This window comes from Nicotiana tabacum, chromosome 8, assembly GCF_000715075.1.
Source record: "Nicotiana tabacum cultivar K326 chromosome 8, ASM71507v2, whole genome shotgun sequence".
Classification (NCBI taxonomy): domain Eukaryota; kingdom Viridiplantae; phylum Streptophyta; class Magnoliopsida; order Solanales; family Solanaceae; genus Nicotiana; species Nicotiana tabacum.
The window spans coordinates 100,509,597-100,524,481 of record NC_134087.1 but is presented as its reverse complement, the minus strand read 5'-3'; the positions used below and the strand labels follow the sequence as shown (position 1 = coordinate 100,524,481).

Below are 14,885 nucleotides of genomic sequence, written 5' to 3'. Positions count from 1 at the left end.
ATTTTTGGATTGGAATAAAATATTGGTTGTGTCCGAGGAAGTAGGCAACATTGGCCGAACCTCGTAAATTTTGGTGTTCCTTTTATTGTTGCTTTATTGTCTTATTTATTATTTGGTGGTTGTCATAATTTTTAGTATAGTAGTTGTGACTCATTCACACTATATACATTTGGCTTCCGCAGCAACTTCAAGTTTCAACTCCTAGAAGGTTTGAATAGCCAACTTTTTTTAACTTTGAGGATTCAAAATTCAAACCACTTATGTCGCACTTTCGAAGAACCCGCGATAGAGTTCAAAATTTATAATTCGAAAATCCTCAAATCTAACAAAAAAAAATCAGTAAGTAACTCGAATTTCAGTCCCGCTTTGATTTTTGGACATTATAAATTAGTACCACGGTTTCCTTCGATAACCTAAATCGTTCTTCAAAACCCAACAACTAAATTTTCGTTCTTCACCTTCAATCCTTTTCATAAGTAAGGATATTGAACAATGACTTGAGAGTGAGCTCAAATAAGGACTAATGGAAGTCTGGCCTTCAATATGAAGAACAAAGAAAAATGAAAACGAAGAAATAATTAGAAAGTTAAATGTTGAACAAATACGAGGGGTCCTAGGACTCTCACAAAGTTAAATGATACATCTCACAATTAGCTACAACCCCACCAATGAGATAATTATGTATTTCCCATTTGTTTTGAGGATTTTGCAAATTACTTTTGAGGATTCAGAGCAACATCTGCCTACATTTCATGAAAGTCTGGAACCCAAACAATATGTTAAAGGCAGGCCAAAAGACCAAACTTATAGATGTCAATAGGGATGGCAAGCGGTGTGGTGCGGGGCGGGTGTCGGACGGATTTTCTCTTAACCCGTAAAATTTCAACCCGCCCCGTCCCTTCCCGCATAGCAGTTGCACCCGCGTTCACCCGCCCCGCATCCACACCCATGTACACCCGCCCCACCCCACCCCGCATAAGTGATTTTTTTTCATTTTGTTAGTTTTTTTTTTTAAATCTTTTGGCTGGAATTTTTTTTACACCTCTACTATATGAACTCGTGCTTTTTATTAATTCAAAAGATTATGGAAGACTTCAGTTATGGAAAGAAGAAGATAAGATATTTAAGAGAATTAAATCTTGCACATATGCAATAAAGTTACTTAACAAAAATCCTTTATATCATAATACCTCTTTATTTTTTTAACTTTTTATATTTGTTAAAAGTATATATATTAATTTACCCTATTCAAGCTTTCGTTAGAAATACAAAAAATCTTTGTGAAGATCAATTAATACAAAAATGCAGGGTAAAGCTGTATACAATAGATCCTTGTGGTCCGATCCTTCCCCGAGCCCTGCACATAACGAAAGCTTATTGTACCGAGCTGCCTTTTTATTATGGACGAAGGTGCAATTTCACGTAAAAACACAACGGCCATAAGACAAACAACAAAATGAACTATAGAAAGCAAGAGTAAAAAAGTTGAAGGGTTACTTGCAAAAAGAGCAGAACAAATATCAGTAAATATAGCTGTACTTAAACCCACATACCCTTTTTAAACCCGCACCCGCATAAATTTTAAATGTTCTTATTTTGCCCGCCCTCGCAATGGTATATGTTTAAACCCGCACCGCCTCACACGTGTCTAAACCCCCACCGCACTGCACTCGCACCGCCGCATTGCCATCCCTAAATGTCAAAGTTGTCAACAAGCTTGAACGATCACAGTCGTTTCCTCTATGCTACCTTAGCTAAAACAAAGGTAAACCGTATTCGTATATAAACATTACAGTTCAACAAGTCTAATTATTTTCCATCACCAAGTTTATGTTATATATATGGTCACTTATCATAAAGGAACGAACTGGGAAGAAGCAACCTTGTAAACGTGAAAGTAACCCATGCAAACAAGGGCAAACGCGAAAAAACAGAGAAATTCAGAGAGTCCGGAATGTGTACAAACTAATAAATCGAGATATAAATTATCAATTGTAGTAGAGCTCGAGACCCATTCCATCGTGAATTTCGTAGTCCTTAAGGGTGATATGATCCTTATAGATCGATAGTATACCACTTTTGAATGCGGATTTTACATTATCGGCACGAGTTCCTGTTTGTGCTGGCTGCCACCAACTTCTTTAGCTTTCTTCCCCAAACGATCATTCAACACCACTTCAATCATCTTTAATTTGCAGATATTGTTTTTTCCTGAGTAGATAGATTGGAATATATAAGTGAGACCGAGATTGCGTTTGTACATATGAGTATTTATATAAGTAGCAATTTTGATGGGATTCTTCTCTCCCCAGATACTTCCAAAGCCATAGGGTGATTTTGTCCATTCATCTCGGGTAAAAGCTGCGTGAATAACAACATTCTGGCCGGAACATGCTTTATGGTCTCTTTTAAGTTTTTTGTATGGTATCAAATTCTCGATTAATTATTATATCAAGTTATTATAATCTTTTAGTAATTAAAAGAAATTCTCAATTCATGAAAAAATTCTCTATTCATTAGACTATTTTATTCTACAACAGAATTTTGAGGGGAAACAAAAAAGAAGAGAAATAGTGCATGCGCTAATATTTCTCGGTCCCTGGAAGAACGACATGATTTGAAGTAGTAATTAGAATAAAATAAATTTGAATTCCTAATGAGGGAGTATATCAATTAAACTTTCAAAGGTTTGTTTGGATGATTGTTACATAATGTATTGTTACTTTAAATACAATAATTATTTTAATTGTTATTTTAATTTTATTGTATCATATTGTTAAATTCGATGTTATATAACGATAAAAATACCCCTTTTTATGTACCCCTCTTACGTAAAGATCTATGTGTGATCGCGTTGTTACCGTATTCTTTTCTCATCTTGCCATTACAATAATGTTATTTCTCCACCAACTTTTTTAATAATTACTTTACCTTATACTTTAATTTTTCTTTGTAGTATTATATGCCTATTCTTCAAATATTTTTCAAATTGTTGATATATGACAAAATGACGAAGAAATAATATAAATATATCCAAATATTATATACGCTTAAATAATATAGTATAGTATAATACGATACATTATGAAACGACATACAACAACCATCCGACAAACTATCAAATATATTGTCCCTCTAGTGCATTCGCTAATATTTTAACCAAATTGCTAGAACTATGAATAGTTCACGCATGTTTTACCTAATACCTTGCTTCCATTCAGTCCCAACAGTAATAGTCACCAGGCTGAAGATAGAACTATTTCATCCAATCTTTGCATGAAACACAGTGAGGCAGAGAAGTTGACGATATACTATTTCAATCAAGCATCCCACAAGTGTGCCTTAAACTGAACAATTAGTGAGGAAAAAGATATGTATAATTATTCATGACGGAGATTACTCCAGAATCCATACAATACTGCCAAAGCTAAATGAATATGCGATAAAAACCAAAATTTTAACTTAATGAAAAGAAAACCTGAACAGTAAACATAGTTTAACAATAAATAATCACTAACAACCAATATGTTATCCTTTTGTTTGATCCCAACTGAAACAAAAAATACACTGTACATATCTGTATAACCTCACCAACTGAGAATGGGTATCCTGCCCATCAGCTCTGAATTCCATATTCAGATAATGATCAACAGAACTGCACAGTTACTCCAGTACCGCGACTTCTTGGTCGACTCTCCAATAGTTAGAATCATTGAACTCTTTTACCCCTGACCCGCCCTCATCTGTACTATCTTTTTCTGACATCTTAGGAACTAGGCTCCTCTTCAATGGAGCTGCTTCCCCAACAATCCCCTCCTTAAGAGCATGTTCCATTGCCTTTTCAGTACCCTCTAATTCTACACCAACAAATTCAACATCCTCTTCAAACAAAGAAGGCACAGCGGCTGCTTTCTGACTAGAATCAGAAACAGATGAACTTTTGCTAGACTCGGGAAATGACGATACACCATTTGGAATAGACTCTCCACCATTACGAGTGGAACTAATTGGGGGAGCTGATGCCTCCCCTGAGTTCACGAGGTTGTCATTACAGTCACCATTATCTTCAAAAGGATTCAGAGATCCACCCATTGAGCCATCCCCCCATGAAACCCATTCAGGTATAGGCCTGTCTCCAAATGGGTCATCATTGCCTGACCTCTCAAAATGGAAGAAACCCACATCACCTGACACACCTGCTTTCTCATTCTGTTGATTGAAATCTCCAACATTAGCAGAATTGGCTCCACCAAATCCATTAAAGGCATTTGAACTAGAACTGGCTGTTCCATCTGTAGAACTTTTGCTTTCAACCAATTCATCCAGCTCTCCAACTACCACCTCTTCATCACAACTCATGTTACCGCCGTTTGCTGTTCCATTAGGGTTGATATCTTCCATGACCTCAGTAGGTGAGGTGCTCTTGGGATCTCCAGTTCTATCATCTCGGAAAGCAAACCAATCTGAATTTGTGAACAAATTGCTGCAAAGGTTGTTTTTATTTTTTTTAAAATGTGTTGCACAAGATAATAGGTTCAGATACCAAGAAACTGATAGATGCTAACACTCTGAAGCCTACAAGAAGTACCATATTCTTAGCACTCAATTTAAAACAAATCAACATAAGACCATATACAAGTTGACATCTTGTTTAAGATATATTATTCAGCATTGGCATATGTACCATTTACATCTAATGTATGGTCCTCCCATCCCCTGGAAGCACTAAAATTCTAGTTAGCTGGGACTAGTTTGCATCATAGACTTACCAGTTTTACCAATGAAAGAGATGCCACAGAGACAAAACAGAACGCATTCCTCCGGTCAAACAATTGGAAGTAGACACATGTTTCCTCTCAGGTCTCAGCTACCCTACTCCTTTTGTTTTAGATTTTCCTTTGGTGGGCTAAGAAATTAATATCATTTGCATATGGCTAATTATAGTACATACATCAACGGTACTGAAAGTAAATATGCTCAAGTGTCCCTTGACACAAGTTCCTTCAGAAAAGACAACCAGAACTCACCTCCCTTGGTCATCTCCCAATCTCAGAACAACTTCAGCAGACTCCTCATCTAAGTAAACATCCTACAAAGGCATGGGCATGAATGTAACATCATAATGAACACTATGCATATAATGAAAAACAGATAAGTGAATCTCACACAAGTTAGTTATCAATTCACTATGCATTTTCTAACTACTCCATTTCTCATCCAAAAGGAAAACAAGTTAACCAGAAAAAAAAATCATTAGTACCTCATCGTCCCGATCAAGAGCTCCATGACCCTGTTAACATGCAAGAAAAACCCAGGGATGAATAAATCTAGACTGAAATTCAATCCCAACCACAACACAAAAGTTGTGTTGAGATTGCAGAGCACTTGTCCCTGAGTTCTTTGGATTCCTTTCCTCCTCTACCTACAGAACAACACCCCTCCCCTAACCTCAAACTTCTTTTCCGCAATAAGAAAAAGATATGTTGGAATAGTAAGCATGACTAGAAGGTATCAGACAAACCAATTACCTCTGCGGCGCCATTATTATCATATATGGTGTATTGGAATGCTTGGCTCAGATTATTTGCTAAAGCTGCTACGTCATAATCTCTGCTATGAGCATCTTCCTCGTCGCTGTCCTTTGTCCTATCTTGAAATGCAGTTGGCCGGCTAATTATATAAAAAAGGAAGATAATTATGAATTTATTCCACTACTTGCTTCAGGAACTGAGAAGGACAGTGAGAGGATGCGAGAACACATCAGCAGATCTTTCAGTTCTCTTTTCAAGTATATTTCCAAGTTTGAATTTCCTTCTTGATTACAAGAGTTTCAGTCAAAATTCATCTCATCCATTTTGTAAGATATCTAGACAGTATATAATCTCATCAAAGGACACATTCATGTTAGCTTGTGACCGACAAAAGCGCATCCCTGTTCCCTACTTACTCGCTACCCCACCCATTTCTTCTCTGCCCCCATTTTTACTTCCTTCTCCTAATATTTGAAAATTCAAATATTGAGCTAGAAAGTACTACAAAGAGAGTGCTCGTTATGACACCAAAATATGTTTTAAGAAAATCGACATGCGTGAATTATTCAGAGTAGCTGCATGAGTGGCTGCATACTTTAAAGATCTTTGTTTTTGTTTTCTACATGCCCTGAACATCTCTTCATTTATTTTTCTCAATTATGTCCTTCCTCTGTAAGCCATGAATTATTGGTTACACCCTAAAACTATTTGTAGTCTTAATTACCCCCACCCCCCAAACTTGGATATTCGGTAGTTGTTACCCCCTTGGAAACAATAGCATCTCAAGAAAGTGGCATGCACGCACCTGCCACATGGATTTTTTGCATTTTTAATAATAAAATACATTTTTTACCTTTTTAAATGTATTCATCTTTTAGATCATCTTTTTTTAAAATTTGTAATGAAATTTGGCTAGAACTCCATTCTTTAGGCTAAACTTTTTTATTTGGCTAAAAATGATGAAGTTTCAGGTGACTTTTTTAAAAATTTGACCTGAAAAAGAAATACATTGTTGAAACAAATAGCATAGCATCTAAAAAGATATAAAACAAAAAAATACATAGTTTAAACTTTCATTATTTAAACTAAAACTTTTTATTTAGCTAAAATAAGGAGCTCTAAGCAAGTATCTTTTTTTTACAGAATTTACCTGAAAAAAAGAAAAAAATACACAGTTGAAATAAATATCCATAGCATCTAAAGAAGAAATAAAAAAGTACACAATTGCAAGTTCATTATTTTGGCTATATTTTTTTATTTGGTAAAAAAATAATGGAACTGTAGCCAAATTTTTCTTTTTACTGATTTAACTCGAAAATAAAAAATACACATTTGAAATAAATAGCCATTGTATCTAAAGAAAAAATAACAAGAAATACACAGTTGGTATTCTGCCTATATCATTTAAGATCTGTCTCATATTACAAGATTTAAAAACTAAGATTACAAAAAAATCAAGTTACAGAATCAGAATGGGCAAAGACTTACCCACATGCCCATCGATAGACATTTTCGATTGTATTACGCTCCTGTAAGATGTTAGTGTGCCAATCACTCCATTCCATATTTTTCTGGAGTAAAGAAAACACGTTAGCATAAGCAGAGTTGGAACTTGTGCACGAAATCAGATGTCAAATTATATTTATTGAAGGGGACGCTATGTAACAGCATCTTGCACCAAACCTACACAATTATCATCAAAAGCACACAGTAGCAACAAAAAGAGAGAAAAGTAACTAGATGTAGCATACGGTATTTACATACAGCACCGCAAAAATGTATATTTATTAGAACGCCACCACAAAAATATACAGCCATTAAAATAAAAATAAGGTTGGATTTAGTTTAGTAGAATGAATATTTAACACATGAAGTATAAATTCCATGCAACTACATCCCCAAGAACTCAGATACAAACCAAGCTTCAATTCTTAAATAATTTTTCTATTTGGTGGGTAGGTATTTGTATGTTCAGAATTATCTGTCAACATCCATCATGAAGTTATCTTGACAACGAAATAGTAAGTTCGAACATTAAAGCTTCAAAACCTTTTAGCAATTAGATTCAGAGAACTTCAGAATTCAACTTTTGTGATACGTATCAAGTAACAAGTTTTAAAGCTATTACTCACCTCAAGATGTGCTCGAATGCGATTGTCATTGCTTTCCAACTGAGCAAGTTTGTTAGAAATCCGTGTTATATGTCCTATGTTACCCACTCGGGGTGCTCGTTTACCGGTAGCAGAAAATGTGGGCTGCAGTAATTAAAAAACAAATAGAATATTCTATGTTATTGATTGCAATGAGAATACAAGGTTACTGTTGAATATATTCATATTCCATAGGGAACTTGGGATAACTATAAAAGAAAAAAAGCACATAAACTTGCAACCTAAAAACTTCAAAGAAAAGGAAGTCAGTTACTTCTCTAAGATCAACCTGACTTCCATCGCCAGAAACTGTGGGCTGTTGATCTGTTTGAAGAATTTTTCCAAGAAAATTACACTCTTCAAAAAGATGATCGACAAGAATATTGTTTCCGCTTTCCAAGCATGAGTTTATTATACTCTCCACATGATGATGCAATGCATTGTTATATGGGTACCTATACAGCGTTTATGCAACTAGTTAGAACATCAAAGAAGAAAATAACAAGAAAGTCAGCAATACAAGATCAATGATTTTTGTGCACCCAATAAGTTCGAGAGTCCAGGAGCATAAAGAAACTTACTCAAAAAAGAGATCCAGGACTCTCTCAATTGTCCCAGAGCTGATCAATTCTTCTTCTGCAGCTTCATTGCCGGTTTTTAGTAGAACAGAGATAAATTCCACAATCTACAACAAAGAAGTAAAGCAGTCTAAGATACAAAGTAGGAGACTCAGCTGAGATTATCTGCCCAACAAACTAGCAGTACTAAATGAATGTAGACATGCATTACATGTAATTTCATGCCAGTACCTTGTCTAAGCTACTAGAAGCTGGAAAATGTGTCACAACAAATCCAGTAAATTTAACAAGCAGACTTTTACAACTGCTTGTGACAAAACAGTTGATCCTTGAAAACTATGAAGGAAAGCCATAATAAGGAACATCTAGCTTGGCATATCCTTCTCGGGGATCCCTATCAAATTGGAAATGGAAAGACGATCATCTCTTTTTCTATAAGAATGTAAACAAGCAAACCTTTAACCGATGCTTCCCTAGAGGTGGCCTGAGTTCACCATACGTTGTAGGAAGAATCTTGTCATCAGATGATATGTTCAACAGCTTTAGCAAGTTGCCTGTGTCATAAATGGCATATTACATATCAGCAACAATCACTGATATAGCATTATGTGTGACCTGTGGCCTGTTCTCTGATGCCTCATTTTCTATGACTTTCTTACCACCCTTTTTTAGACAATGTTAATTTAATTTCCAAAGGGCAGAAAGATATTTAAACAAGTATGCAGCAATTAGAATTTGATTACACATTTCCAAACAGGAAAATTACCGAGTTTGGGCAGCATTGCACTGATAGTCTCAGGATTGACATGCACGGATGACTCATAAACGTACTGGCAGCGGTAAGTATACATCATAGGAGATGGAATTGATCTTTTAGGATCCAACAAAGATATGCATACAGATAATGAATGGACAAGGGCAGACTTCGAATGCGAGTCTTCAAGGGCATGACCAAATATCCTTGCTACAAAACTACACCCAAAGAAAGTTGTAGATCTTAATCAATTATAAATTACTTTCAGCACAAATACAAATGATAATACAGATGGATATTTACTATTAGCATCAAGAGAAGCCCCACAAACCTTGGGCTTGATAGTTTAGTAGCAAGAGGAGATGGTGCATTTCGGGTTATTGTGCATAGACTCTCTGCTGCATTAGCATGTTCTTCTGGAAAACTCTGAACAATAGAGCACTAAATCAGAAATGGTCTAAGCTAGTGTACAAGAAGTACTTCAGGAAAAGACTAGATTGTTCAATTGCATTAAGTAATCCTGGAATCAAGACTGTGAATATATGAATATCACGAAAAGGATGTAAAAAAATAAAGCCAGTTAAAATGAGCTAAGTGTAGTCAAAGGAACACAAAACTAAAATTAAAAGGATTTTGTGTCCAAATTGAGTGCCTTAGGAATAGGTAATTCTCATCAACTATAGTAAAAGGAATTTTGTGTCCAAGTTAGTGCCTTACGAGTAGGTAATTCCTATCAAGTATCAACTATATATCCTAGTTCCTCTTGCTCCCAAGTCTCATTTAACAGTTTGTTTACTGTTCAGTAAGCAACAAGCCAACATTAAGAACTAGCAAATCATGGAGCAATAGATCACAGCAAAGGCACTGCCAAGGAATAATATAACCAGGCAGACATAATAAAATACAATTAAGAAACCATGCCAACAAAGCCGTCAGTAATTAATGCCGAAACATGCCCAGTACATAGACAGTCTATATGACTACAACCGTAGTATATTAATTATCACCAGTACCAAAGAAAATGATCACATAATCAGGTAGCTCCATATTTTGGACTTACAGAGGGGCTCAATTTATCCACAATCATTTCTAATAAATTGCTGTCAGCCAACCATTGCATGACATCCTTAGTATTGGGGTAAATATCAGCGCCTACAAGTCGCACCAAAACCTATAAGAAAGAGCTGATCAGAGAAAAAAGTTTTTCCTTCGCAAGTAAAATGATTAATCTATTTATATGTACATATACGTTAAAATCAAGTAGCATAAACAAAAAAAAATTGTGGTAGACGGTAAACTGAAAACTGCGCTACAACCTCCATAATGGATGTAATACCAATCAAATCCACCATCTGACGGAATACATCATGATGGGCCTGCAAATAAAATAAAAAGAACCAATGTAAATACCTATTTTATTAGAGGAAAAAAGGAGAGAGAAAAAACACAAACACCTAGCAACTGTGTCGTGAATCCACATGGCCATACCCTTAGACATTAAATCAGTTTCCTTTTTACGTCAGAATTATAAGGCTTTGCCTTGGTAACCTTACAAAAAGGATTTGATATGATCTCCAATATATACCCCATAACCAAGCTGCCTGAAGCCAATTAATTCCAATAGGGGCTTCAAATAGTTGCAGCATAAAAAAGTTAAGCAAGCAGTGAACTCATGACGCTCATAGCTCCCCCCTTACCACGTATAAGAAATCTGAGGACTTAGATATAATCTCCTGTGTATCAACCCCTCCCAGTAATCAGAATGTTTGATGCTTAAGCAGCCATTCTTCCATAAGGGTAATAAAAGTAGTCTTATCTTCATTCATCTAATCAAATATAAGCTAATGACCCTCCTAGTTCCACCATCCATTTAACATGTCTATGAAGGTGAGACAAGAGCATAAAACAAGTTATACACTTATACTACAACTTTACTTCTCCATGAGATCCCACCCTAAAATTGCACCCATGAAAAGTTCAATGATTTTGCAACTTTTAGTATCAAATGAGGCAGGCTTTTAGAACCTACTTAGGATGGTTAATAAGTAAGAGGATAGCAGAGCGACTCTGAAGATACTAACATGGAAAACATACGTAAGACAGCATGGAAAAACTATTAGAAGTAGGAGCGGAAATTTTCGTTTTCCTTTTTGGTTTCAACTTCCAAATATGAAAGGTTAGGAAGGAAGATATACACATTGTGGTTTTATATATAGTGAAAACGAGTCAGGGAGAACATAAAAGCAAGTGGTGTAAGAGAGGGTAAACTGGTAAAGTGAGAAAGAGCATTGGACAAATTAGGAGCAGAGATTTTGCAAAAGTAAGTCACATGGGAGAGGAAAAGCAGGAATAACTGGATGTTCAAAAAAGAATAAGGATCCAACAGCACAATTGTGATGGTCTGCTAATAAAGTAGAATAACTACAAATATCAACTGCATGTACTAAGTACCAACTAAATAGAATTTATTAGGCCCACCTGAACATAATTCATCAGTGGAATTGTCTTCCGCAACATGAGGCACACTACAACCTGCGTGCATCAAAACTACGTTAAGCTTCAGCCAAATAACATTTCAACAACAAAGGACAAAGGATTTCTTTTATACATGAAGGATGTGGATGAATCAGGTTGTACCTTGCTAAAATACCCAGCAAGCAATGCGCTATGAGGACGGTTGGGCTCCAAGAAAGAAAAGAGCAAATCCATTAGCTGTGCCACAGTAGAAAAATGACCAAATTATCAGGGCAGACTAACTGCATTATTGATACAAACTTTGATTTGGATAAAGTATTGACACAAACTATTACAACTGCATCTTAAGAATACAATACCTCTTCCTCATCCACTAGAGTTTTAAGGATGACATCGATTTCACAAGTGAATATCTCACATGCGATGAAAGGAAACCTACAGCATGAAACAGCATTCAGAAATACTGCTAAATTTTCAAGGATATAGGCATGTACATTTTATAAAATATTGACATGACAATTGAGGCTCGGTCATGTCAAAACTTACTTAAATTTCCAATTGCTATCAGCATCCTCAGACGGCTCTTCAACAATGTATCGCAGCAACTGCTCAACCTGAGCTCTATCTCTCAAACTGAAATCAAAATCATAGTCTCCCAATGAACTTTGAAACTATTAATGGGAAATAGTACTTGGTTAAGACATTAGTGTCTTCCCTGAAAGCAGTATGTCAATTGACTGTTACTGAAACTATCAACTGGACTACATAATTTAAATTTACAAGCTAAAACTGGGAGGATGTTTACAAATTTATCAGACGGCTGTTCAAAGCTTTGCATTCTTGGATTATCTCTTCTTCGTCGAGAAGCTCTTCCAATGTGAAGTTTTCCTTGTCTAACACTGCTTCAACCTACTCATAAAAAAAACGGTTTCAACCTTAACTTCCACGCAAAATATATTTGAACAATTAGAGCATCGAGTTTGAACGAAATCAAACGTCGGAGAAAATAAATAAATAAATATCACAGCTTTTTGTGTCGATTGGCAAAGGTAAAAGCCAGTCAGCAAGCTTTCAGAATTACATATGTTTGACATGTATAGTAGATACACCAAAGTAAAGGGCATTCATGAATCATGCAGCATAGTATAAATTTACACCAAATTTCTCCCACTCATCTATAAGCAGGGAATTCAACTGTAACTCAAGTAATACATTCAACCACCAGATTAACACATTGAATGAATCCAACACCAATAAAATGCTTAAAAGAATGAAAATTTGTTCGTATAATTGAAATACAACGAGGAAAGCATATAAATCCACTACATACCGGCGAACAAGACAGATTAGTGAGCTTCCAAAACATATTGAATGATAATAGATCTGTAAGACCTAAACTGAATCAAGACAGGGTTTTTTGAGGTTCTGGAGCGAATAGCGTCAGCAGTCAGCAAAACCCCCAGCTTTTGAAGATCATACGACACAGATTTTAAAGCAAGAAAAGATCGAGAGGAAAGAGAGGAAGCTCTGCGGGTGTGTGCGAGAGAGAGAGAGGGAGGAGATTCCTAAAAGTTTGCAGCGGAGAAACAAGGGTTAATGTTTATTGTTGATGGAGAAATGAGGGCGGAAAAGTTAATAGTCACAAATTGAAGGAGTCAGAATACACAAAACTCAAAAAGCATAAAACATAAAGTAATTATTTTTCCCTCATCACGATTTATTTGATATAGTTTGATGAGATGATGAATTCAAGAAAGAAATGACGCATTTTGACATATGTGCTAAATATGCATAATTTATCAATCTAAGTACCAACATCTTGTGGTATTTCCCACTGGTCAATTCTAATTTAAAAGTCAAAAGTTTTTGTAACTTTTAAGACGGAGGAAATGATTTATTGTGCCTACAATTTGAATAAAAGAAAATTACTTTTTTCAGATCTCTTATGAGCTATTTCAAACCTTTTATATGTAAAAATAAAGATATCTTATAAAAGGGATATAAAACTAAAAATACTTTTGTAAAGAATTAACAAACCAATTCTTCCCTTCTTTTTTTTTCCCACCCGATGTCCGGTATTCGCATTGGAGCACGACTATATCCGGATTCGCGCTGCGTAGGGTCCCATTCGGAGGAAGTGCCCCCTACCAAGAATTTTTTATATTCAGAACTCGAACCCGAAACCTCTGATTAAGGGAAGAACGGCCTCATCCACTGCCCACATCCTTTGCCGGTAATTTTTCCCTTCTAAGTAGTCTTGAAGCTATTCTCAAAAGGAAATAATTTTTTCTGTGAACATAACGAAACTTATTTTGAAACAATTATCCAAGCATGTTTTTGTTTTCTAGAAATACCTTTGCCCAAACGGCAACTTAAGTATAGACAAATTGAGTGGTTTCCTTTAAATCATAAATATTATAATTTATTAACACAGAAAATTAGCAATTTGAAAAAATATTTTTATGTTGAAATATACAAAAGTTTTCGGATAACATATATTAGTGCATTTACATTACAACAAAAGTCTCCATATTATGCAGACATATTCACCCAATATGGGAATAATTCTCTTTGTCTCATATGTTAGGTGATTAGTTGAAAGTAGAGATGGAGATTCAAATAGTTATTTACTCCTTCCATTTTAATTTATATGACACATTTCGCTTATTTAGAGTTAAACTGTGTAAAGTTTGACCAATATTTAAAAATGTATATTTTATCATATTTACATGAGAGAAATTGCTTCTTATAGTACTTTTCGTATAGTTTTTAAATATTTAAATTTTTTAAAATATTGAATTGAACGAAATGTGTCATCTAAATTAAAACGATGGTATATCATTTTTCCATTGATACGGTTTGCACTTCAAATCGGATAAGCCCCAGCGTAATCAAATAATAAGTACTAGTGCAAACATTCCAAAACTTACCAGTGATGGTCATCACAATCAAGTACTAAGCATGATAGTGATGGTCAATTTTTGATGTAGTACATTTATCCATTTAGGGCACAATTGATATGACTTGATATAATATCCTTTATTCAAAATGAAGTCATATGTTGTCATCTCGGCTGAAGAAGAAAAAGGTCATTTGATGTTGTTGGGTTTTTGTTATTAATAACAAAAGAGGGATGAATGGAAAATAGTGGAAAAAGAAATGGAGGGAAGTGAAATTTTGAATTAATTCACTTTACTAATGCACTTTGTCCCTTAATGGAAGAAAGAAAGAAAATTTTGTGTGTGTGTGTGTGTATATATATAAGCTCAACTTCTATCTCTTAAAGAGTTAAGAAGAAGTGGTGCCTCGTGCCGTCGTCGTCGCCGCTCGCTCGGATCGGGATCGGGATTTGGGAAATTGATATGATTCACACAGATATTTGCGACATGAAGCCAAT

At 35.3% G+C, this 14,885-nt stretch overlaps 1 protein-coding gene across 2 annotated transcripts; it reads right to left on the bottom strand.

The window, feature by feature from the left end:
* Positions 1 to 3,355: 3,355 nt before the first annotated feature.
* Positions 3,356 to 13,254, bottom strand: LOC107793360 (uncharacterized). 2 transcript variants are annotated; one of them, XM_016615691.2, is made up of 19 exons: positions 12,819 to 13,254; positions 12,294 to 12,397; positions 12,035 to 12,121; positions 11,848 to 11,923; positions 11,651 to 11,725; positions 11,492 to 11,545; positions 10,330 to 10,389; positions 10,074 to 10,184; positions 9,345 to 9,439; positions 9,026 to 9,231; positions 8,716 to 8,813; positions 8,263 to 8,366; positions 7,956 to 8,136; positions 7,664 to 7,786; positions 7,020 to 7,102; positions 5,529 to 5,670; positions 5,261 to 5,290; positions 5,028 to 5,089; positions 3,356 to 4,483 (listed from the first exon to the last, which is right to left on the bottom strand). In XM_016615691.2, the coding sequence occupies exons 1-19, from the start codon at positions 12,852 to 12,854 to the stop codon at positions 3,664 to 3,666; spliced, it is 2,547 nt and encodes an 848-aa protein (XP_016471177.2). In that variant the 5' UTR covers positions 12,855 to 13,254; the 3' UTR covers positions 3,356 to 3,663. The 2 variants fall into 2 exon arrangements, with proteins under 2 accessions (XP_016471177.2, XP_016471178.2); XM_016615692.2 differs by having other exon boundaries at positions 7,971 to 8,136.
* Between the last annotated feature and the right edge of the window lie 1,631 nt (positions 13,255 to 14,885).

What these genes read in the sequence shown, in the direction of transcription:
- LOC107793360 (XM_016615691.2), bottom strand. Translation starts at nt 12,854, where the DNA reads ATGTTTTGGAAGCTCACTAATCTGTCTTGTTCGCCG. An exon ending in ACTAAACTATCAAGCCCAAG is followed by an intron (nt 9,232 to 9,344) that starts GTTTGTGGGGCT and finishes CTTTGGGTGTAG; the next exon opens with TTTTGTAGCAAGGATATTTG. An exon ending in GCATTCGAGCACATCTTGAG is followed by an intron (nt 7,103 to 7,663) that starts GTGAGTAATAGC and finishes TCTTTACTCCAG; the next exon opens with AAAAATATGGAATGGAGTGA.